Source organism: Leptidea sinapis, chromosome 18, assembly GCF_905404315.1.
Source record: "Leptidea sinapis chromosome 18, ilLepSina1.1, whole genome shotgun sequence".
Taxonomy (NCBI): Eukaryota; Metazoa; Arthropoda; class Insecta; order Lepidoptera; family Pieridae; genus Leptidea; species Leptidea sinapis.
The window spans coordinates 11377357-11401344 of NC_066282.1; the positions used below are offsets into that span (position 1 = coordinate 11377357).

The 23988-nt window shown below is 35.1% G+C and overlaps 1 protein-coding gene across 1 annotated transcript in view; it reads left to right on the top strand.

The window, feature by feature from the left end:
* Positions 1-20775, top strand: part of LOC126969569 (serine/arginine repetitive matrix protein 1-like) — a 30922-nt gene extending 10147 nt beyond the window's left edge. Inside the window, exons 2-6 of the mRNA XM_050815098.1 lie at positions 590-825; positions 1439-1785; positions 4869-5074; positions 11946-12152; positions 14989-20775. Of these exons, the coding sequence (XP_050671055.1) occupies positions 590-825; positions 1439-1785; positions 4869-5074; positions 11946-12152; positions 14989-15078 (1086 nt within the window). The 3' untranslated portion in view covers positions 15079-20775. The remainder of the gene's footprint in view (positions 1-589; positions 826-1438; positions 1786-4868; positions 5075-11945; positions 12153-14988) is intronic.
* The last annotated feature ends 3213 nt before the right edge of the window (positions 20776-23988 follow it).

The window sequence follows — 23988 nt, forward strand, 5'->3', positions numbered from 1 at the left end:
TAAATTTAGACCTGTGTAGGGATGAAAAAGGGGGATGAAAGTTGTATAGTTGGTAGCTTTTAACAATGTACTACCACAGCCGTTTGTTGTGTATTATTTGCAAAGTGAGTATATTAAAAAATAAATATTGCTGCCCTAAGTAACTATTCCACGCGCACGAAATCGTAGGTAAAAGCTAGTATAGTAATAAGAATAAATTAAGACTAAAATCCTTACAAATAAGCTGAAAATAATAATTTTACCGAGTACATCGCTGACAACACTGTCTATAGGTAAACAGGTAGGTACAATGATTATTCTGAAATGTGATTACTTGTAGCTAAACTGCTGTAACCATAATGTGAACTAAAAATAAAGCAAGAATAATTTACCTTATTTATTGATATACATCATTAGTGCCCATATAAAAATTTTGATCAATCTTTTCGGGTTTAGTGGAGTGGCTAAGATTGCATTCAGAATTATTATATCTTCGCACAGCGGATATTTTTACGAGGCTTAAATACCTGATGTTGTAGAGCATATACCATTTAGGTAACAGAAGGGTCGTTAACATTTATACTTGACAAAGCCTGTTAATAAATTCCAGCGTCGGTCGAGTGTAACAGCGAGGAAGTACATTCCGGAGCCCCAAGTGTGTGCTACGCCCTCCCCGCGGCCGCGATGCCGGATCCGGACGAACCCCTGGCTCGGCAAGACTTCGCCCAACGCAAGAAGGAAGGCTCCACACCTTCTTCAGCAGCAGTCTCTCCAGATACCGCAACCACCGCCAGTACTGCACCACGCCCCCTATTCCCTGGACTCGCATGTTTTATACAGTCAAAGGTAATTTTTTGAGCAACAGTTTTCTCTCTTTATTAGTTTAGCGAGAGTTCTTGTTGTTTTTTTACTGAAAATGACGACAAACGACCGTACGGGTCACCTGGTGTTATGTTATTACCGTCGCCTACATTCTCTTGTAACACCAGAGAAATCACAGAAGCGTTGCCGGCATTTAAGGAAGGTGTACGCGTTTTTTTAAGGTACCCATGTCGTCGTCTTTATTGTACGTGGAAGAAAAATCCTTGAAAACCTGTTTGCTTGACACATCTTTCGTGAGAATGCAATCCCATCTCCTACTTCTTTTAACTACAGCATCGAGGAGAAACGAAATATGGCTGAAACAAGAAGTCAGTGTGAACTCCATGAAGTCATGGCTCAAGCTTTTGTGTACAGTCTTCTACAGTACAGTGTTATGTTAAACGACATCAACTGCGCATAACAGTCTCATTATAAGGGTTATAGATTGAGTTGTTTGAAGCTCGTGCGGCTTAGACTTGATGAAATTGTCAGTCAGGACATGTAACAGCATAAAGTAGAGAGAGATAAGTTAATACAGTTATGTACCAAGTCTAAATTTTCGCGCAATAATTATTAAAAACTAATATTTTAATTTCAGGTCACCACGTCTGTCTTCTCACCTATCTTCCCATTTATCTCCCCACTTGTCTCCAAATTTGTCCCCCCACCGAACCCCGTACGTGTCCCCAAACATATCCCCACACATTTCTCCATACCGATCCTTCAACTACAAAACAGGAGCGTCTAGTGATGAAGACTATCGCGCGTTAAGACGAGTGGGACCGAGGGGTCAGGAGACAGCGATACTGTCTGACGCTGACGGGTACTCTGATGGTGACACGGGGCTTGACGGAGGTGATGAAGATGAGCCGGACAGTACTTCTTCACCAGGAAGACGCAGGGCTAGGCGACGTAGACCGCCGCGAAGAGTGCCACGATCTGCAGGTTTGTTCCAAATTCTGAATTACCTATGACACTATAAACTCATTATATTTTTTTATTTTCTTTGATTAACGCGAGTGTTTCATATTTAAATTGATCATGTATCAAAATCTGGATCATGTATCAAAACAATTCGAGATTTTACAAAAAGACATAGCCGAAGATGGATTAATTGAGTTAAGTAACTTTAATGCAGAGCGTTTTGATTCCGTTTCTAAAATGTATAATAATTCTGTCACTTTTTCACAGGCCCTTCAGGCATAGAAAGTAACAGTAATACAATTTCTCAATCTGTCAGGGCTCTCACTTCTCCTGGTATTAAAAATCAACCCCCACAAACGATTTCTTCACATGATTAATATATAAAGATTTATAGCAATGACCTGGGAAGAAATATGGGGTTGATTTTACATAAAATTAGTAACGGGCAAAATCGGTGCAGTTGTTTTTGAGATTATCGCGAACATACATAAAAAATTAATACACAAACAGACGTGCAGACATGCACGTGTTCAATAAAAGCTGACATTTATTGAATACTATTTTGCTATACTTTATTTATTATACTTAATAATAAATGTATATAAATTCTAATTTAACTTATTATGTTATATAAATTTAGGCGTTATTGTAGATATTATTCGAAAATTTTTTTGCTGAGCTGGTGTTTTAATTTCGTTACCGTTGTATTAAATAAATCTATGTCTATGCTAAAGTCTCTAACAATGTCATTATAAAACCTGTATGCCCTTAAAAGGAATGAGTTTTGTCGATTATAGATTGACGTAAAGGTGTTGTTTTGCGATGCTGATTATTATTATAATAAGACGAAAAATCAACGAAAGAATCTCGGTTAAGCAGAAAAGTATATATTTTTCTGACACTACTAGTATAAGTACAGTCACACAGAACAACAGAACTATTAGCAACTACGGTCAAAAATTAACAATGAAAACCCCGAAGACAAAACAGTGACAGCACGACAAGTACCTAACGGTAATGAAACTGCAAACCGTACTGACGCAACAGGACGAGCGCGAGGGGTGAAAGGGAATCGGGCCCCTCCCGAGCGGGCTTCTCGTGCCAGCGAGGTCCAGAGATAATGTGGCCTTGTAGTAAGTGTATTGAATTTAAATGACAAAAACATGCTCAACACAATGAAACTGAAATTGGTTTTGTATGTTATTGATCATGAAAACTGTTTACTATTTATTTACATACGTCAAGTGTTCAACCCGCCATTACGTAAAAGATGCACTGCCGTTAAAATTTATTGTCAAATCGTGCCTTTGATTAAATCACAGTGTAAAATAGAAACGTGCGCAAAGCCGGCATCCGCTAAACTCGTCAAATTCCACCGTTACATTTACAAATGCAAGATTCATAGAATTTCTCGGAAATCTCCCTGAATGACGACGCTCTAGGTTCATGCTAGGGCGTATGTTTGTGGTAATATCCGTCATTTTATATTTGAAATTATTCTCTCCATACATGTTTTGATTCGTCCAGCAAACGACTAACTCTTAATTTTTATAGTCATCAGCAACTCCTGAGGGCTTCTTATTGAAGTGAAACTTCTTAATCGACGTATGAGAGAAATTTTATAACAATGTCGTCACGATTTTCAGTTACGCGCTATTTTGTTTTGTTTATCATAATTCAGTAAAGTGAACGTATTGAAGAATATATTAGTTTGAAAGTGATAAAAGAAAAATAATTATTTGTATGCATGCCTATAATAATAAAATAGCTCTAATTTAACACGGAAATTTTCATTTCTTAAGCCTAATCTACCCAATTTTCATGAATTTATGAATAGAAGAAAATGTCGTAAAGAAGTTTCTCTTCTTACCTGTGGTGCAGACATATATTTTTTATGCTTTATTTAATTATTCTACCTGTATATAAAATTAAATAAATAACCCTTAACACATATTTACGCTTTCTAGAATATTATTGTATGCAACGCCAGTAATAAGAAAACTTAAAAGGGTGCAAGGGACTTGAAGATGTCAGGGTCTGGGATATGGACGTCGTTTCACCCTCAGACGACAGTTGAATTATATATTTGTACTGAAAATATTTATTAATGTAAGAATACGGAGAGTGACGAATGGAATCTAATTCCAGTTCTTGTAGAGTTAAAACGGTCTCTCGTGCTGTATGAGGTCTCGCTTTATCATGAAGCAATAATGGTGTAGTTCGATTTAAGAGTCGGGGCTGTTTCACTGCTAGTTTTGCTATCATTGTTGGGAGTTTGGCACAGTAGACATTTGCCGCCATTGCTTGACCAGATCGGAGAAAGGTATAGTGAATAACACCATGCTGAGACCACCAAACAGTTACCATTACCTTTTTGTTGGTAAGCTTTGCTTTAGGACACTGTTGCGGCGTTCGACATGGGGTCAGACATTGCATTTTACGCTTACGATTATCGTGAAGAATCCACCTTTCATCCCCTGTGACATTCGATCCAATATTCCTTCACTTCTGTATCGCTTCAACAAGGCAATACAAGTTTCAACACGCGTTTCTTTCTGCAGATCAGTCAAATCATGAGCCAGCCATACTCGTTAATATTCAATAATTAATTTTCAAAGCCGTCTTTCCAAGATTTTTAGATGACATACAATGTAAAATTTCGTTGCTTATTATAGCTATGTACTATAAGCCCATTGTCTTATTAATAGGATTAAAAAATAATGCTATTAATGTACATACACAAATTTCTAATGCACATATTATTAAAGAACTGTAACTAAGAAAAAAATACTTTTACAACCAATAAAGGATTTTATTAATAAATAACCTTTCTTTACATTATCATATTAAAATACATACAATTTAAGTAATAACCTAAGCTTTTCTCAAGTTAGCAAATTAGTACATTAGTATAAGTTATTACTTCTGTCGGGCGTCCCGAGACGCATACGTTTTTTTTAAATAGGGGGCAAATGGGCAAGAAGTTCGAGTGATAGTTAATGGTAAGGCAACAGCCCATATACATTCACATTACCAGGGGCCAAGAAATGCGTTGTCGATCTTTATGTTGGGAGAATGCTTTATGTACGTGTGTGTAATTCTAGGCGCTACACCTCCGCGCTTGAGACGTCGCCACGCACCTTCGGCCCCGCCGGTTCGCGAGAGGGATCCCCTGTTGGAGGCCGACCGAGAAGCAGAGAAGAAGTATCGAGAGCTGATACGAGAGGCTGAGAAGCTACTGGTGTCTGTTTCCCGGGCACCGCTCGAACCTCCGCACAACCCGCGGGTGGTAGAACTGAGGAATACTGAGGTACGTTGATAGTGACACTTCAATGTCGACATTTAATAATTCAAATTCAAATTCAAAAACACTTTATTCATGTAGGTCACGGAAATGACACTTATGAATGTCAAAAAAAATAAAAATATTGTTTCTTATTGAATTTACCGCTACTTCCGAAAGGGTTGAGCTTATGAGAAGAAGTAGCAAGAAACTCATTGCCACTCTTTTAAGTCAAGATTACATTTTAATTGTTTTACAAATCATTTCATATATTTATTTATTTATTGGTCCCATACAACATACATGTATTAATATTTACAAAATAACGCTAGTATAAGTAAATCTTTATTAACATATACGTCAATTAAATGGTAACACGTGATATTTAACTTAAATAAATGTAGAGTTATATAAAACAATAAATAATTTTATGTTACTATCACGACTTAGGAAAATGGATGTAACTTGTTAACTAAGATAAAATAAACATAAATTTAAAACACACAAACTAAAATTATATCCTACATATTATAAGTATAACATACAATAAAGCGAAACTGATACAAATTTCAAAAAACATAAATATGAAGCACGTAAAGATAAGCTAAGGCTCTAACAGGCGCAGAGTGTCTAAAACTAGGCGTCGAAAACTACACAGACTATTAGAAAAAATATCTATACAGTTATTGATATTTGCTAAGTCATTATATGAACGAGATAATCTATTAACTGGTGCATTACGTGATGTCCACAAGCGAGAAGGTGGAACAAAGAAAGTCCTTACATTTCTAGTCCTACAAGGATTACAGTATAGAGAAAACCTGGACAACAGTTTAGTATGAATATGATGATTTACAACTTTATACATACTTGTATATTAGATCAATTAATTTACGGCGCATTTCAAGTGAGTCTATATTAAAATATTTTAATCTAGCTTCATAGCTATGCAGTGATTTTCTAAGTTTGAAACGGTTACACAAAATTCTCAAAAAACGTTTCTGAACATTTTCCACGGTATCAATGTGGTTTTTATAAAAAGGTGACCATGCTACTGAACCATATTCTAAAATACTACGAACCAGAGATTTATATAATATTACAACACTATGTTGGCATTTGAAAGGTTTTGAAATGCGCAAGATAAAACCTAGCATCCGATTTGCTCTTTCAGCAGTAGTATCAATGTGTTCAATGAATGATAGTTTTTTATCAACAATGACACCTAAATATCTAGTAAATTCTTTATGAATTAAAACTGAATTCAAAATGTGATAGTAAAAATTTACGCTATTTATCTTATTAGTGAATGTGGCAACATGACATTTGTCAACATTTAGTTTCATTAAATTATTATGGCACCAAGTACTGAGAGCAGAAAGGTCACGCTGTAGATTGAAACAGTCATTAATGTTTTCAATTTTTCTGTATAGTTTAAGATCATCTGCATAAAACAGATATCTACTATTGCAAGTAAAACATGATGAGACATCATTAATGAACAAAGCAAACAATAAAGGACCGAGATGAGACCCTTGAGGTACACCAGATGGAACCAAAATGGCGTCAGAAAAACATCCGTTGATAGCTACAATTTGTGTGCGATTTTTAATATATGACGTGATCCAACGCAGTAAATTACCATATATACCACATTCCATTAGCTTTATAAGTAAGAGCTCGTGGTTGACCTTATCAAACGCTTTTTGAAAGTCTGTATAAATAACATCTACTTGTCCCTTATTATCGATGGTCTCAAATAGATAGTCAATATATTCAGTTATGTTAGATGTTGTTGATTTACATGATACAATTCCGTATCCGTATATATGCAAAGTAACGCAACAAAAATACTCAAATGTCAAAAACTGAAAGGCTTACACGAGTAAATCAAAAAAAGAACAAAAGTAAATTAATACTTATATACACAAGAGTTATTGAGTATAATTAACACACTAGAAATTTTGAAAAAACAAATTATGTATATTATATTTATGAAACAAAATTTTCATCACCCTTAAGTGGTCGCGGAAGTAGCCACGAAGTAGGTGTCAGTGCCTCCACGCGAGCTCGCGCCTTCTAGATTTCTTACAGGCCGTTCCGATATGATATTATGGAAAATTTATTTATTTAGGTGAATTCTGTTCATATAATGGCACAATAATTTAGGAAACTGGGTTTAAGCTTGATATCTATAATTATTTCATTATTAAAAGCGAAAAATCCCGGAATAAGACTTCTCGTACAAATCGAAGATTACAATCTGACAAATCAATCAAATAAATAAACAATTAACAACAAAATAATTACCTGGCGATAAACATTATATAGTTTTTTGTTTCTTAAAATAAAAAGATTCCAAATCATTTACCATTAACAATTAATTGGGTACCATTTAATCATCAGAACGTATATTGAAAAATATCTGAATCTTCGATTACAGAAAGACACGACTGAAACTCTGAACTATAGGCAAATTTCAGTTCCACCTTTTCAACTGACTCCAAAAATCATTGTAATATATCTGTCGCTTTCACACTCAATGGTCAGCTGCTTTCTTGCTTTTCTTGCAATTCTTGCGCCCATTCTTCTCAGGTCTGAGGCAGTCTCTTTCGAATGGGTGGTAGTTTTTGACGTTCAATAAGTGATTATAAATCCTATTTTGAATAAAAATATTTGAATTTGAATGCAGTGCCGCTCAGGATTCTTGAAAAATCCCAAAAATTCTGAGCGGCACTACAACTGCGCTCGTCACCTTGAGACATGAGATGTTCAGTCTCATTTGCCCAGTCATTTCACTAGCTACGGTGCCCTTCAGACCGAAACACAGTAATGCTAACACATTACTGCTTCACGGCAGAAATAGGCACCGTTGTGGCTGTGATAATTTAGCTGGCATCCTGTGCAAAGGAGCCTCCCACTGGTATAATAATATAAGTATTATCAGAGTTAGGTGAGTATTAATTATTTTTTATCAATAAACTTTCAGCCATAATTAAATATATAAAATTAAGAGTTGGACAAAAATCAAATATAACTTCACAAATCAACAAGAAAAAATTAATAATATATATTATAAATTATTATAATAACATTGATTTACATTTACAATGATTACGTAATTATGTAAATAATTAAAACTTAGAAAGTATTAATTCTCTTCACAATTACACGGTCAACCTCACATCCACAGCGTTAAAGTCTGTACTAACATTACTAACTGGAGCACTACGTACGCTGTGTTCCCTAAAATGTTTGTAATCTTACGTAATATTTCACAAGTCCCACGCTCATAAGACCGCATAATGATTATATGTTTGAAATGTGGGGTTCAGTTGCTAAAACCAATATCCAATAATCCAAACAGCACAGAATAAACTTATAGAGACTAAACTGGTGGACGAAATAGATAATAAATAAGCCTTTATCAAATTTCAATTTCAAATATTTTTATTCAAAATAGGATGTGAAATCACTTATTGAAAGTCAATAAATCTACCACCCATTACAAAATGAATGCCTCAGACCTGAGAAGAATGGGCGCAACAGACTCAGCGGGCTTTTTTTATCACCGAATAAATATGTTTACAAAGTAATATTGTACAATTAAACTTATTATTTTATAGCCTGACGGCGGTTACTACATTCCCAATCTGTGGTATCATTAAGAAAGTCATTAATGTTATAGTAACCTTTACGACACAAACATTTTTAATAATTCTTTTGAATATCGTAATACTTTTGTTTTGAACATTTTCTGGGATCTTGTTGTAAAAGCATATACATCGCCCCACAAAAGACTTACTAACTCGACTAAGCCGAGTAGTAGGCATCATAAATTTATGTCTGTTCCTGGTGTTAACATTATGGTTATGACAGTTTCTGGCAAATTCACTTATGTGCCTATGAACATACATTACATTATCAAGAATATATTGAGACGCAACAGTCAAGATGTTAATTTCTTTGAATTTTGCTCTCAATGATTCAACGATATCAACTGAATGATATCCACACAATATATTCAAATTTTACAATTATTACTATTTCAATTTGTTTAATTATGTATACGATATTTTCCTTCGTAAATTGATTTTTGAATAACGACAAATTCTTGTCATTTTCTAGACATACGCCTCCTCCCACTGCCGCCATGGTATCCTGTTTTCAACTGTTCTGGTCCATGCGCTACCCGCAACTGCTTTAATCTCGTCCATCCATCTTCAAAGTGGCCTTCCTCGGTTTCTTTTTCTGTCTCTCGGATACCAGTACTTTACAGATTTACATCATTTTTCTCGTCCTCATAAAATATGCCCATTTTCATGTCAGTATCCTTATTGTATCTAAAGCAGATTAACGAAATACAAACATATATATACTACACATGTACAAGAGCCATGCTGATAGTTTATTGATTGGCCTTTTGTAATACAATTACCTATAGAGAAAACAATTTCGGTTTTTGAAAATGGAACACTCAAAGAGTAGGTTACAATTGAGGTTGTGTGTTTGTCATTTGACTTTAGATTATGGCATCATTTTTTAAATTATGTCGTGGCAATGCAATGAACTTAAATCAAGTAATTATTTGCGTCACGATTTTTTATTAATTTCACTATGGCGTAAGTCAACAAAAAAGTTTCAAGAGATTATAATGATTGTAATTTGGTGATGAAGCTTAAACTCATTACTCTGTGTTGTAAGTAATATTGTAAGAAAAAGAAAAACAATTTATCTCCGATAGTTAAGATAAGTCTAAGCACTGTCAAGAATGTGTTTTCTAGAGTTTGAAGGACGGTTTGAAAAAAAAGGTGTGTGTGCACTTCTGTAGGCAGACAATAAGTTATTCTTCTTTGTTGAAATAAAACAAAAATAGTAAGTAAGAGGTTTCCGATTTACAAGTCAGGACGAGGCGTTCAATATATTCCAAGAAGCCATTCAAGACATCCCTAAGGAAGGCAGAAATAACTGCTTTTTACTGTTATGATAAACAGAAAGTAACTCGTATTTTAAATGTGAAGTAGGATTTAACTTACATCTGTTGTTGATATAGTGTTTTTTTTTACATATTCTATTCTCGTATGAAATGTGAAATTATTCATTCATAATATTTTTATAATTAATTGTAACTGTATTTTATCGAATAAATAAATAATTAACAGTTTGTATACAAAAGTACCTACGTTACGTACCTACCCGTATCTATTGTTTAAAAAAGTCTTAAGGCGAAGAGTAAGCAGAAAACACGCAAACATGCTGTTTTTAGACAAGTTTTGTGGTGAAAGTATAGCATTTCGAGCTATGAAAACTACTTAATCCTGTTACACATATCCTTAAGTCTTATTTGTTGGTTGCTAATGCTTGCTGTTGGTTATAGTTAACACTGCCGAGACTTTTATAACTACCACTTTTATTTGAAGTTAAACAAATTTTTTGGCATGGCGTGACGCATTTTTTTGGTACTTCTCTCAGAAAAGTTATTCTTATAGCTTGTACTTTCATTTATTAAGATTAGTAGTGAACAACGAGTATTGTAAGCATATAAACTGATTTCCACGCAAGAATTTTGAAAATATTGGCTTTGTTACATAGATGGCGGGCCGGCAGCCGTAAACTCATATCGCTCAAGGTCGCTAGCATTTAGTATCGCCTTAAAACACATTTTTATAAAATAAAATATATATATTGCGCTATAGGTACCCGAATAAAGATTTAATATTTCCAATGCCAACAATAAAAACCAATGTATACAAACCTTTATTTGATTTAAATAATTAATGCGTATAATTTTAGTTCACTTGAAATATTATCATACTGTTAGCCTCATCCAGCCTCTCTTAATCTGTAATCGATTTTGTCATTTAGTATATTTTTTATGTACCTTCATTTATTGTAAAAAATGAAGATACATTTATTGTAACATTTTGTTTTTTGCAAGCTTAATCGTAATAATCTAAACTAATGTTTTATTATATTTATATATTATGTATAATCCTCAAGTATGTGATTTCATCTTTAATCTTATGAGAATTAATATCTTTAAATCAAAATAAGTGGGTAGTCAGTGATTTTTTTGTAGCATTCTTAATATTTAAAATTATGTATGTACATAATATTATTTTTTTAAGTTATTATGATTAATTAATTAATTATTAGTTGCGGGTGCACCGAAATTTATCAATAAAGTCATCCATTTGACCCACCGTTTATTTCATTGTTTTTTTGAAGTCAAATATACTTTTTTTCAATTAGGCTTAAACTAAGCGCTTTTGAATCGTCACTATAAATATTTCTTATAGATTACTGAATCCACTATATGTTAGGAAAAAAAAATTTAACAAAAAAACAACCGACTTCATAAACACTATTTCAAAACAATAGATATAATATGCACTAAAAAGTATAAAAATATTTGCGTATTTATATACAATCTACATAATTAATCTAATTCTAGTTACGATTATTGTCATTTTTGGAATCGCTGTCCTTCCGCCGCGACTCGCTCTCGTCTCCATACAACCTACACCTCCGCACAACTCACCTACGAGTATAACTATGTATGTAGTTACAAATCTATGTTGGATGACACCGACTCCAAAAATTATCCAATAAAAAAAGAATTATCAAAATCGGTTCATCCAGTTGAAAGTTTTGAGGTAACAAATATAAAAAAAACAGAAAAAAACAAACAAATGTAGTCGGTAAAAAAGTAGAGCTCGTGAGAAAACAATATACAATAAACTCAACGACCAATGTTTTCAATCAAATAGAGTATTTTACAATGGCTGTATAACAATATAGTTTGTATGATGCTGCATCTAATAATATCAAATATTTCACACAAAGTTACAAAGAATAAACTGTATAAATATAAATTACCGTATCGTATATTGTTAAGGTGGATTGTCCCCGCCGAAGTCCAGAACGAACACACATCACCAATTTCATCCGCGCGAATTCCCCCGAGGCGTCACGCCGCCTCTCCCCTGCGCCCCGTCGCTCCCCCCTCGCGGCCCCGCCCTTCCCGCGGACGTTGCAACCCCCATCACCAACGGATAGACCGCACTCAGAACCCCCCAAGCGGAAAATGTATGCGAGAGAAGAGGTAAGAAAACTGTTTTACAATTATCTATCTTCCAAAACTTAGTAAAAAATCAATATTTGATATATGCTGACTAATAACTTGATTGCTTATAATATGTCAATACTACAATGACGTTCTATACAAATGGACATAATATCATTCACAGCGTTCCGCTAAAAGTGTGCTTAAAGATATTGTAAGCACAATTATTTCCTTTAGTCGTGTGTCATTGTATGAATCGAACCTAAACTGAACAAATGTTTTACATTGCTGCATATTGACCAGGAATATATTAACGATCGAATGCGGCAATGTATAGGTATTACAGTCGAAGCTAATTGTGGTGTAAATTGTGACATGTTCCATATTTTGGCTTTGTTTTTATAAGACGTGCATTGTCTATGTGTATAGAGTGTCATTACAATACTGTTTTCAATTCCACATTACTTGAATTCCTGACTTTATTTTTATGGAATAGGAGTTAAGTGATCACCGCCGCCCACATTCTCTTGCAACACCAGAGGAATCACAAGAGCGTTGCCGACCTTTAAGGAAGGTGTACGCACTCTTTTTGAAGGTACCCATGTCGTATCGTCCCGGAAACCCCGCACAAGGAAGCTCATTCCACAGCTTTATAGTACGAGGAAGAAAGCTCCTTGAAAACCGCACTGCGGAGGACCGCCACAGATCCAGATGGTGGGGATGATATCCTAACTTGTGGCGTGTCATGCGAAGGTGGAATCCGGCGGCAGGAATCAGGTTAAACAGCTCTTCGGAATACTCTAGAAGACTCACAATGAAGCGACGTCTCTACGCAATGCCAAGTGATCCAGCCGTTCACAGAGTACTGGGTCCCTGACAATTCGAGCTGCTCTGCGTTGCACGCGGTCAATTGGATCGAGCTGATACTGAGGTGCGCCAGACCAGATATGACAGCAATACTCCAAGTGTGGTCGGACCTGCGCTTTGTACAGCGCTAGAATATGGGCTGGCTTGAAGTATTGCCGTGCTCTATTTATGACGCCCAGCTTCTTCGAAGCCAATTTGGCTTTGCCCTCCAGATGGCCACGGAATTTGCAATCGCTCGAGATTTCGAGTATATTGGATTGCGATACTAGGCGAGGCTTTAAGGAAAGTGTTGTCGAAGAGCGGTGATACGTCAAATGGTTTTTTTTAGTTGTAAACGCGAAAACTTGGGTCTTCTGGGGGGTAAATTGAACCTTATCCATTCCGCGACCTTCTCGAAAGAGGACTCGATAGAAGACACAAGTTTCTCCCGGCACTGGTCGACGATTTCCCGAGAGAGACCTGTATGGCCCGTGTATATAGCATCACCAGTGCTGTCGTCTGCATAGCAATGTATGTTGGAGGTGTCCAACATATCATTGATATGCAGAAGAAACAGCGTGGGAGATATCACACAGCCTTGGGGTACTCCAGCGTTCACGGGCTTGGGATTCGAGCCATAACCGTCGACAGCGACCTGTATGCTGCGCCCAGTGAGGAAGCTGGAGGTCCACTTGCATAAGCTCTCGGGTAGCCCAAATGATGGAAGTTTTGAGAGGAGCGCCTTGTCATACGCAATCAAAGGCCTTCGCTATATCCAGGCTAACTGCCAGGTCTTCCCCCTTGCTTTCAATAGCCGCCGCCCATCTATGTGTAAGGTATACCAGAAGATCGCCTGCCGACCGACCATGGGGAAAGCTGTACTGCCGGTCATTGATCACCAGGTGACCTTTAAGGTATACAAAGAGCTGGCGGTTAATTATGCTCTCCATGATTTTGGAGAGCAGGGAGGTAATAGCAATAGACCTGTAGTTTGCCGGATCCGAACTGTCTCCTTTTTTTTGATCGAATGGACAAGGGCTGACTTCCATGAGGCCGGGACTACACTTTTTAAATAAGAGTGCCGGTATAAATGCGTTAGCACCGACGTCAACTCAGGGGCACACGTTCTAAGCACGATTGGAGAAATGCCATCCTGCTCGCTCGATTTCTTGACTTCCAACGAAAACAGAGCTCGCCGAACAGTTTTCTGTCTAAACTGTATTTCAGGCATGGAGAACTGACACCACGGGATGGTCGGCGGTGTTTTTCCAGTGTCGTCAAGAGTCGACGGCTGGTTGAAGTTACCAAGAGCAGCTTTCGACAACAACCAGAACTTGCGTGTTCCGGTCGGGTAACTGGAAAGCTGCTCGCCGATTTTGACGACGTGCTTCAACGCACTTCAGCGCACGGGTGATTTGCTGCTTAAAAAATATGGAGGACGGTTATATTTCCTCTTTAGAACTTTGCAGTTCGGATCCTCGACACTAATCTATGCGAAACATAGCGCCACTAGGCCGCTACTTTACGCCGGTATTCTGTGCGAGTGTGGTAAGTAACCCGGACGAGTCTGGCCCGATTGTGCTGACGTCCAAAGACGGCAGCGTGACTCTCCCACTTTCAAAAAGCCCGTAGTCGCCTTTAACGACACCCTTGGGCCTGGGACTACCTTATTCTTTTTACGACCCGCGGAAGCACAGGGCATGTCTTGACAATTAGTACCTAGCGCTAGGAAAGCTACCTACCTATACCAGTGTACCTTCTGTGTTCCGTAAGTTTTGAAAATAACACTACGTTCCAAATATGAATATACCTCAAAACGCGTTCTAGAGTTAAGTCCAGAAGTCACCTCTTTTTATTTAGAAGTACATTTGGGAAAAAATAGTTTTTTTGAATCTTTAAGTATCTTAGTAATCCAGATGGTTCGTCCAGGATACATCATCTTATGGGTATCGGAGATCTCTCTTATATGCCATAAAATTAAACCGTATAATATTTTAATTTGTAAAGAATGTATGTTAATTATTTTCAGGTGTTACAAACACTAGAAGGTCTGCGTAAGAGTCTTCAGCAGCAATCTGCATTACTGGCAGTACAGCGTACGCGACTAGATTCCCTCTAGCACGTTATTTGAATCCTCACTCAAAGAAAAGAGTGGATTTAAAATACTTAAATTACATAAGTGAGACTATATGAAGGGGGGCTCTAAGGTCCGAGTCAACACGTCCTTGCTAGATAATTGAACTGACATCAAATTGTCAATGGCATCTCGAAGTTGACAGGACTAAATCTTGATTAGCAGGGCTAATGTCCACTGACTGTCCACGGGACTTTTATAGAGATTATACATTGTAAGTGAGAGACAGCGCGAAAAGACAAGAAAGAGAAAGAGACAGATTTTGAATGGATCCGATTCGGTGAGGATCTTCTGATAATCTGTATGTTCCGGTACAGACTCTGAAACTACTAGTTACTTATTAGCACTGTGCCTATGGCTGCAAATATAGCAAAGTGCAATATTGATTCTGATTCCTATCTCTGCCAAACATAGATTTAGATTATTCTGTTAATTCATTTATTAGTACGAGTAGATATTTAGATGATATCATATCTTGGTAGTGTTTTTGTATTTGGATGCAATTTTCGTCAAGGTTAAATGTTGCAGTATAATATCGTGTAGAAATTATTTTGTTGTTTATATGCATAAGAATGAGTATGATTGAGGAACACGTCTTAGAACTCATGCTGTAGCATTACATGAGTTCATTCATGATTTAAATCTTCTTTTCCACTTCAGAAAGTCAGGATCTCATTTCCATGATAATTCAGTTCAATTATTTTCAAAAAGGACATTTAAATTACTTTACTTTATGTCAGAATCTAGGGCGCACTGCAAAAAACGTAGGTACGTAATGTGGTGATGAATATAAACAATCTGAATTTTTAACAATAAGTCTCAATTTAAAACACGTGCACATTAGGAAAAATCAAACACAATAATACAAAAACTGTAGACTAAAAGAGAAACATAAGAACTCATATCGAAGCGTCGCTTATGAGCAAAAAAATAAATCGAATTAAGAAACATACGGAAAGAAACCCACAAATCAATCGATAATAAAATGATAGTGCCAATTAAATATAATTTTGGTGTAAGTACTATAAAGGCAATGGAGATTGAAAATTGCAGGCTACTCAGCTTTCCATACGCCATATCTAAATTATTTTCATCAATAATATTGAACTCAACAGCACCAAAGATCTAAAACAATCAGCCAGTAGAACACGCGGATTCCTCCAAGATATTCTACGTATACCTTCGACCGCATCCTGTTGAGCAAATCATTGAAAAATATAAGGAATTTATGAAACCAATACAAATGCAATATGCAATAATGGGGCAAAAAAAAATTGAAAAAAGAGTTATAAGAAGGTTATAATGCATTCCAAGTTCCAACAATTTACCTTGTTTAACAGTAACACAATCCTTTCCTGCCAGCATGCAATGGAAAGAACTATCTTGAAACTAAGAAAAATTAACAAAACAATAAATGTTATTAACATTACGCCACAAAACAAAATATATAGATGCACTTGGACACGCTCTCAGATTTAATTTAAAATGGACAGGTATATCTATCCGGGCAATATATCTAAATTGTGGGATGAAAGATGGATATTAGAAGTAACTGGTAACAATTGGAATCGGAGTGACGATATAGAAAAATCAAGGACAAAGAAAAATGGAAACTTGGAAGAGGAGTTTTGCCTAAAAGGGGCTATAGAAACAACCGAATGGAACACAACTAATCTTAATTTTTTGGAAACTACATTAACAAAACTAAAATGCACACTAATTAAATATAACAGAAACTAATATTGTATGAATTTAAAAATCTTGAATAAATGTAAACAATGGTTCAACAAAGGTTCAACTGATGTTAGTGAACTAGTCCGTTCATATAAAAAAAGAAACATTCCGACCAAGAAAGCAACCGTTATGAACAGAACTTACACCAATTAGTATTCGGTCTACGCAGATTACGTTCCCTATTACGCAATTAATTTTCGTCCCCTATTAGTATCAATATCAACAAGTAATGTGTAAGTATTAATTGTAAACTCATTAATATTTTGATTTCTTGCAATATTATATTTAAATATTGAATGGGAAGTAATTTAAAGGAAGTATGATAACAATTTTAATTCAATTGCTACACCTGGTTTCTGAATTTAATTTTAACACATTTTGAATAATCTTTACGTTGATTATCTACTGTTTAATATTTATTTAAGCTGTTGACTTTGAATTATTTTAAATTAGATCCGGCTTTAAAGATTGAATCACAATATTTAACATTGACGCAAAATGTAGTACATATAGTTCTTCCAACTATTCTATTAATCCCTCCATATTTATGCTAGTCTAGTCATCATCTTAAGATTGTATCTGGTCTTGAGGGTAGTATTAAACGTCAAGTTAATTATTCTTTTCAACTTGAGAGCTCGTAGCTCGAAACGTAGCTCATAAGTTATTCCTAGAGCTTGTATGAAATATTGTTTTGTAATGTAAAATTATATTTATGTTAATTTCGTGCTCAAACTGAAAATTATCATCATTGATGTTGTGTTGTATTTGTTGAATAAATACTTACTATTTGGTTTCCTAGGATATTGTGTTTGGTTATATAATATAGCATAAACATAGAGATTTTATTGTTACTGTCTCTAGGAATAATCAGAGCTTTAGTTTAGTGTTGTTATCGTTTCGTACTATAGGCGAGGCCTTGTTAATTGTATTAGTATGCAGTTGTAGTATTTAATTCGTAGCGAGTTTAAGTAGCTATTGGTGGTTTGTAGAAACTATAAAAGTATTTCTCATGGGGAAAAATATGGCGCACTTTTATATTTCACCCTGTATATTACGAAGCTCGCTATACGTAGGGGCAATTTATACTTGACTTTGTTAACTATTAGTAATTTAACTTGACAATTTATATTAGTCCATTGGTATTATATATTTAACGTTCTCTTAAATTTCGAATCGCATATATATTATCTGAACGTTGATTTATTTTATAGATCCAAGTAAATATACCTATACGAGTATTTACGAAAGAATTGAACTCCATTCGGTCAGCTATAAACTTTTTTCTCTCTCTCTCTGTGTTCTCCAAATTCATGGAGAGCATTATGAACTGCCAGCTCAAGGCTACTGAGAGGAAGACCGGTTTGTCAAAGAGCGATAGTATGGATATCGCCATGGCTGGCAGCCAGCCTCTGGTATTACAAAAAGAATGAGTGGCGGTGAATCCTTACCACTAAGTGAATTGGAAGGACGTTTGTCGTATTTTTTCCCTTATTGATTTGTAATAGTTTTTATTTCCGACCCTGTATTCAAGGCTGTTTGGACATGTCGTGAAATTATATGTCATTTGAATAGAATCGAGTGTTGCCGGCTGAATATCTACTACCCATCTAAATCCTAATAAGAAAGTACTAGAAAGTGCCTTGCGGGACTCTCGCTTACACATACATTGCTATGTTTGCTTGCAACGCCTCGGATATTGAAGGACTTGTCCATCAATGGTGTGTAAAATGATGGCAATACAAATAAATTTTGAATCTCAATGTAAAAAATGATCGCCATACATTCTGCTTAAAAATATCAGTTAAAAATACTTATGGATGAAATGTTATATTTTGATTGATATAGTTGTTGCAAGTCGTAGAAGATTTTCCGTAGTTCCGTCAACGATTCACGTATTGTTTACGTCCGCCATTTGTATTAGTATAAATCGCGCGAATAAAGAGTCTATCAGCGAAACAGGGATGGCAGATAGATGATATCACATGTGCGAGTGAGAGGGAATCATTAGTGGTCGCAATTTCTAGTACATTCTTATTAAGATTTCTATACTAGGACCCCATTCAATAGTACTTTTATAACGGTAGATGTCTTTTTGACATAGTATCCAATAAAGGTTTTGGGACATGGGGTAAGACTGCGTTTTTATATGTATGAATATGATAATTTACAATAAATATACAAAATATTAATATCTATTCGTTATAATAATATTGTAATCACACGAACGATGTTTTTAATTTATTTGTCTCGCGGAATTATATTTAAATAATATTATGTTGTTCTATAAATAAGAATCAGATATTGAAATCGCTCTATCAAATAAAATAAGCATTGTAAAATCAATAATTTATGTCAGTCAGATGTTCCCGTAAATTCTAGATAAAACTCAGTTGAAACAAAACACCGCTATCATCGCAAACATATTATTTTGTTGTTAGTAACAGTTGTGGTTTATCAGATTTTTTATAAAAATAAATCTTAATTTGAATATAATTTAGATATCACGTACGTGTGGAGTGTTTTTTTAAATGAACGAAGAGTAGATAATATTGACAATGATATGGAACGCGTTACGCTTACACGATGGTCGCACTGATGACGCTGTTTGAATTATTAATAATAAGATGAATATTTTCTTAATTAAACGAAAACATATTATACATAATATAGATATTACGTAGATTTTGGCTGCCAAATATAATCACTGGCAGTTAAATAGCATTTTAAACGATATTGATGTCTGTTATTCCACAAATGCGTCTTTTGTAAGAAACTTCTTGGAGGTACATTTTTACTTTTGAATCCTTCAAGCAAGTAGAACATATCCATCGTAAGGGTCTGGGCCAGCATCGCATCTGACTTCTGGTATTGCGGCTGGTTTTAAAGGGAGGAAAACGGACAAGGAGCTCCTGTGATGGAAAAAATCCGGTATATATAATATTAAAGGGAGGAAAACGGCCAAGACCCGCCTGTGATGGAAAAAACCAGCCGCGATACCAGATGTGAGGGGTCAGATGCGATGCTGGCCCCGGCTCTTACGTTGGGAGTATGTTGTAAGCTTGAAGGATTCAAAAACGTAAAATATACCACATATAAGAGGCAATTTTATAAGTCTAGATAGACTGTGGCAGCTGTGAACACGTCGAAAAAAATAGCGACGAAATGTTAATCTCTATTGTCAGCAACGCATGCACACTAAAACAAAGTGATTCACAAATCGAGAGTGTAAGACGTAGCTTGTCATGCACACGTTGTCTAACAGCACGAGGCTCCTTCTAGACTTATAAAATTATCTAAGTATAAAGGCTTAACATATGACCTCTTTCTCTGAGACTTGCAATGTGTTGTGTACGCCCTTCAGATTATTCTAAAAAAAATTATTATTTTTATTATTTTATTATAATTATTCTAAAAAACTTCTACTGCTAGCTACTAAAACCATGTGATAGTTTGATTATCAAAGGTCAGTTTAAATTCCGCAAATATTACACCTAATTCCGACATAACATTTTATAACAAACCATAACATAACATAGCACAACACAACATCACTTAACATAACATAGCCCCTTAATTTTTGTTAACACATTCTGATATGATTTTAGATAATATTGAATTTACGTGTAATTTTATTTGTGGATAAAACATAGTGTCTGAAGTAATTATAATTTTATATTTAGAACAAATCAAAATGAATCCGCTTAAAAACATTGCTCGTGTGAGAAAGGTGCGTGTGTATATAAACATTATTACCCGGGCACCTTATATTTTGTTAGCGCAATTTTAAACATTACGATGACGTGTTTTTTGTAGTTGATTGTAAATATTTGTCAAGGGATGCACTTATAACATCCTGTATACACAGTGGATCCCGTACTGTTTATCATATTAAGTATAAATAAGATTTATACACTTAGTTGAATTTTCATTAAAATAATATTAATCAAATGTGTTTTTCTTGCTCACAATTTTTTGTTTAGAGATTTCACTAACATTTACCTCATCATAGAGATATACTTTATTTAGTATACTCGTATATTTAAAATCGTGATACATTCAGCAACGCTTGACACCTGTTGCTGTGGATGTCCATGGGAGGTTGCCTCACCTCTCTCCATCCCATGAAACTCTTGCCCGTTTGGCCCCTCTTATACAAAAAAAAACCTTGGAAACCTGTTCCTTTACTTGACCGTCAATCGAGAAATTCACTATACAGTTTATATTTTTTATATATTATTTCCTGTACGTTACGAAAAGTAGAATTATTCGAGGAATCATAGAGCTATACTTTATTTAACGTACCTACTTGGTCGTATATATTATACAGGATGTAATCGTTAAGTGTGACCAGGAGATTATTCCGTTATAATATTACAAATATCGTAAACTTTAAACTGAAGAAAAATGTGTGGCGAGTGTTTAATATAAAAATTTTGGATTAAGTATCGTACTTTCGACATCAGTTTAAAGTTTTTTTTTATTATATCTGGAATAGTTACGGAATAAACGCCTGGTTAAACTTAACGATTACAGCCTGTATAATCCTGATATTTTTTTTAATTATTGACATTCAAATCGAAAAATTCCCTATGCATTTTATATATCTTTTATATCTTATTTCCTGTACGTAACAAGAAGTAGAATCAATAAAGAAATCATGGAGCTATATTTTATTTAGTATAGTCGTATATTTATAATCATTTTGCAGTTTACATTTAAACGTAAAATGTTTCTCTCATCTCAGGTGTTTTAATAGGTCACTTTTGAACAAGGTTTAATGCAAAATAAGTACCTATAACAAAGTAAGTAAAAATTATATAGGTAGAACGCATTGACGTACAATAAACAACTAGACTCACAGTCACGCTCAATAATTGTCTGAAGCAAAACTCTGCCTACGCGTCTATTAGGCATGTATTTCGACCGCGCATTGAATACAACGCCACGCAATGACAGTGTTCAATGAAAAACTGTCCAAATAACAGCGTATCCAAACTTAAAAGAATGGAATGCCGTATTTCAGGTAAGTGCCCCTTTAAACTAACAAAATTGTGTTACTAATTTTGCTAAATAATTACATTTCAATTGCTGAAACAAAATGTTCTTGCCTGGTGTTCATGTCCGTCTCGTGCGTGACGTAGTGTTACTACATCTAATGACTTTGAACATTACTGCCAAGAATATTTTTTTATGCTATCTGTATGAGTTAATGTATACGTCAATGCAAGTTCTCACGTATTAAATTTTACCATGAACACCTACACAACACAATTGTCAATCTTTTTGTATGATACCACATATAAAAAGCTTGGCGACGCGGTGCAGCTAACCAGACCAGTCTCGGCGGTGTACAGCGTGGCACTCAATAGTTTTGTCTTCCCAAGATTGCTTAGCGGCCGTGCACCTCATGTATTACTGTATTGTGATGAAGTTCAAACCGAAACACAATAATGATTGGACAGAATTACTTGATGGCAGAAAACAGGGCTGCTGTGTTCCCACCTGGGCCACATCCCGTACAATGAAGCCTTGCACTGTTGGGGTAAATATCTTTTGCATAACATATTATAAGGTGTAATTATGACATCTTCGTTTCGTATAGAATGTAATGGATACCATTAAAAATACAATCCGTGATATGATCTTTCATAATTTACCTACACGTCGCGGTGACCTGTTAGCCCCTATTTTCTGCAACACACACATACTAAAACAAAGTGACTGACTTATGGCGAGTGTAAGACGTAGCCGTCATGCACACTAAAGTAATAAACCTGGCCTGCTCTCATGCGTCTATTGCATCTATACGTAGGCAAAATTATCTCATCATAACTACACACAAAACTCTGTTCTGCAACGTCTGGCTCTCACCTACAATAAAGCTTATTTTAATTTAGATATGTTTTGCTTGTCCAAAGTACAGCTAAAAAAAAGAAATAAGAAATATACATCGACTGCAATGATTATCTAAACACACACACTCACACACATACTACATACACCCTCAAATACACTACACACAACCTTACATACACGCACACACACTCCTGTAACCTTATTTTGTAAAGTTTACCTTCTAAGTTGCTTATTATAGTAATTGTAAATATTTTGTTATCTTATTCTGGCTTGTTTAAATCATAAAATGTTATTTACTTCTTTTGTTTAATACCTATATACTGTAATCAGTTTTGGCCTTATTTTTCTATTTTATATTATAATTATATTGTATAAAAATTGTGACGCTGTAGATTACATGCAAATAAATAAATAAAATAAAATATTATTAACAAAAACGATTAAATGGCCACATTAATTAATCTATTGTTAATTTAGAAATCATACTGTCATACACAAAGTAAATTTTAATAAATTCATAACAAAGCAACTTAAAGTTCCATTGATTTATACATATTTTCAAAATCTAAAAGTTAAGAAAATAAGTTTTGAAGAGAATTGATTTAAGCTTAGATAATAATTACCTACATAAGTTTTTAAATCTTCTTGTGGAAAGTTATACAGGAGCAAGATGGTTGTTTGGTGTAACTTTTAAAGTAAAATATTGATGAAAAAATATAACAATGTGATTGAACAGTTTATTGTAGTTACGTACCTGATGGGCAGATTGTAACTAAAATTTGTGCAATTTTTTTATGACAATAAGGGACGAGACGAGCAGGACGTTGGTAATTGATACTCCCTGCCCATTACAATTAAGTGCCGCTGAGGATTCTTGAAAAATCCAAAAATTCATTGCGCTTGTCACCTTGAGACATAAGATATTAAATCTCATTTGGACAGTAATTTCATTAGCTACGGCGCCCTTCAGACCGAAACACAATAATGCTTACACATTACTGCTTCAAGGCAGAAAAAGGCGCCGTCGTGATACCCATAATATATCCGGCATCTTGCACAAAGAAGCCTCCCACTGGTAGAAACCCTCGCTAAAAAGGAAAGCGCTCTCGAAAGAGCTACCCTCGCGTTTATTATAATAGTTTATGCAATATAACCTTACATTTGTAAATATGAGTAATGACTTTACAGTGTGACCCTCGGCTACGTCACGTTGTCAATGATAAACATGTCGATGTTTTGATGCAGAAGTAATATTAAGCGATACGGTTGCATCATCATGGTGACGAAATGTGGGTGTGTCTTTCT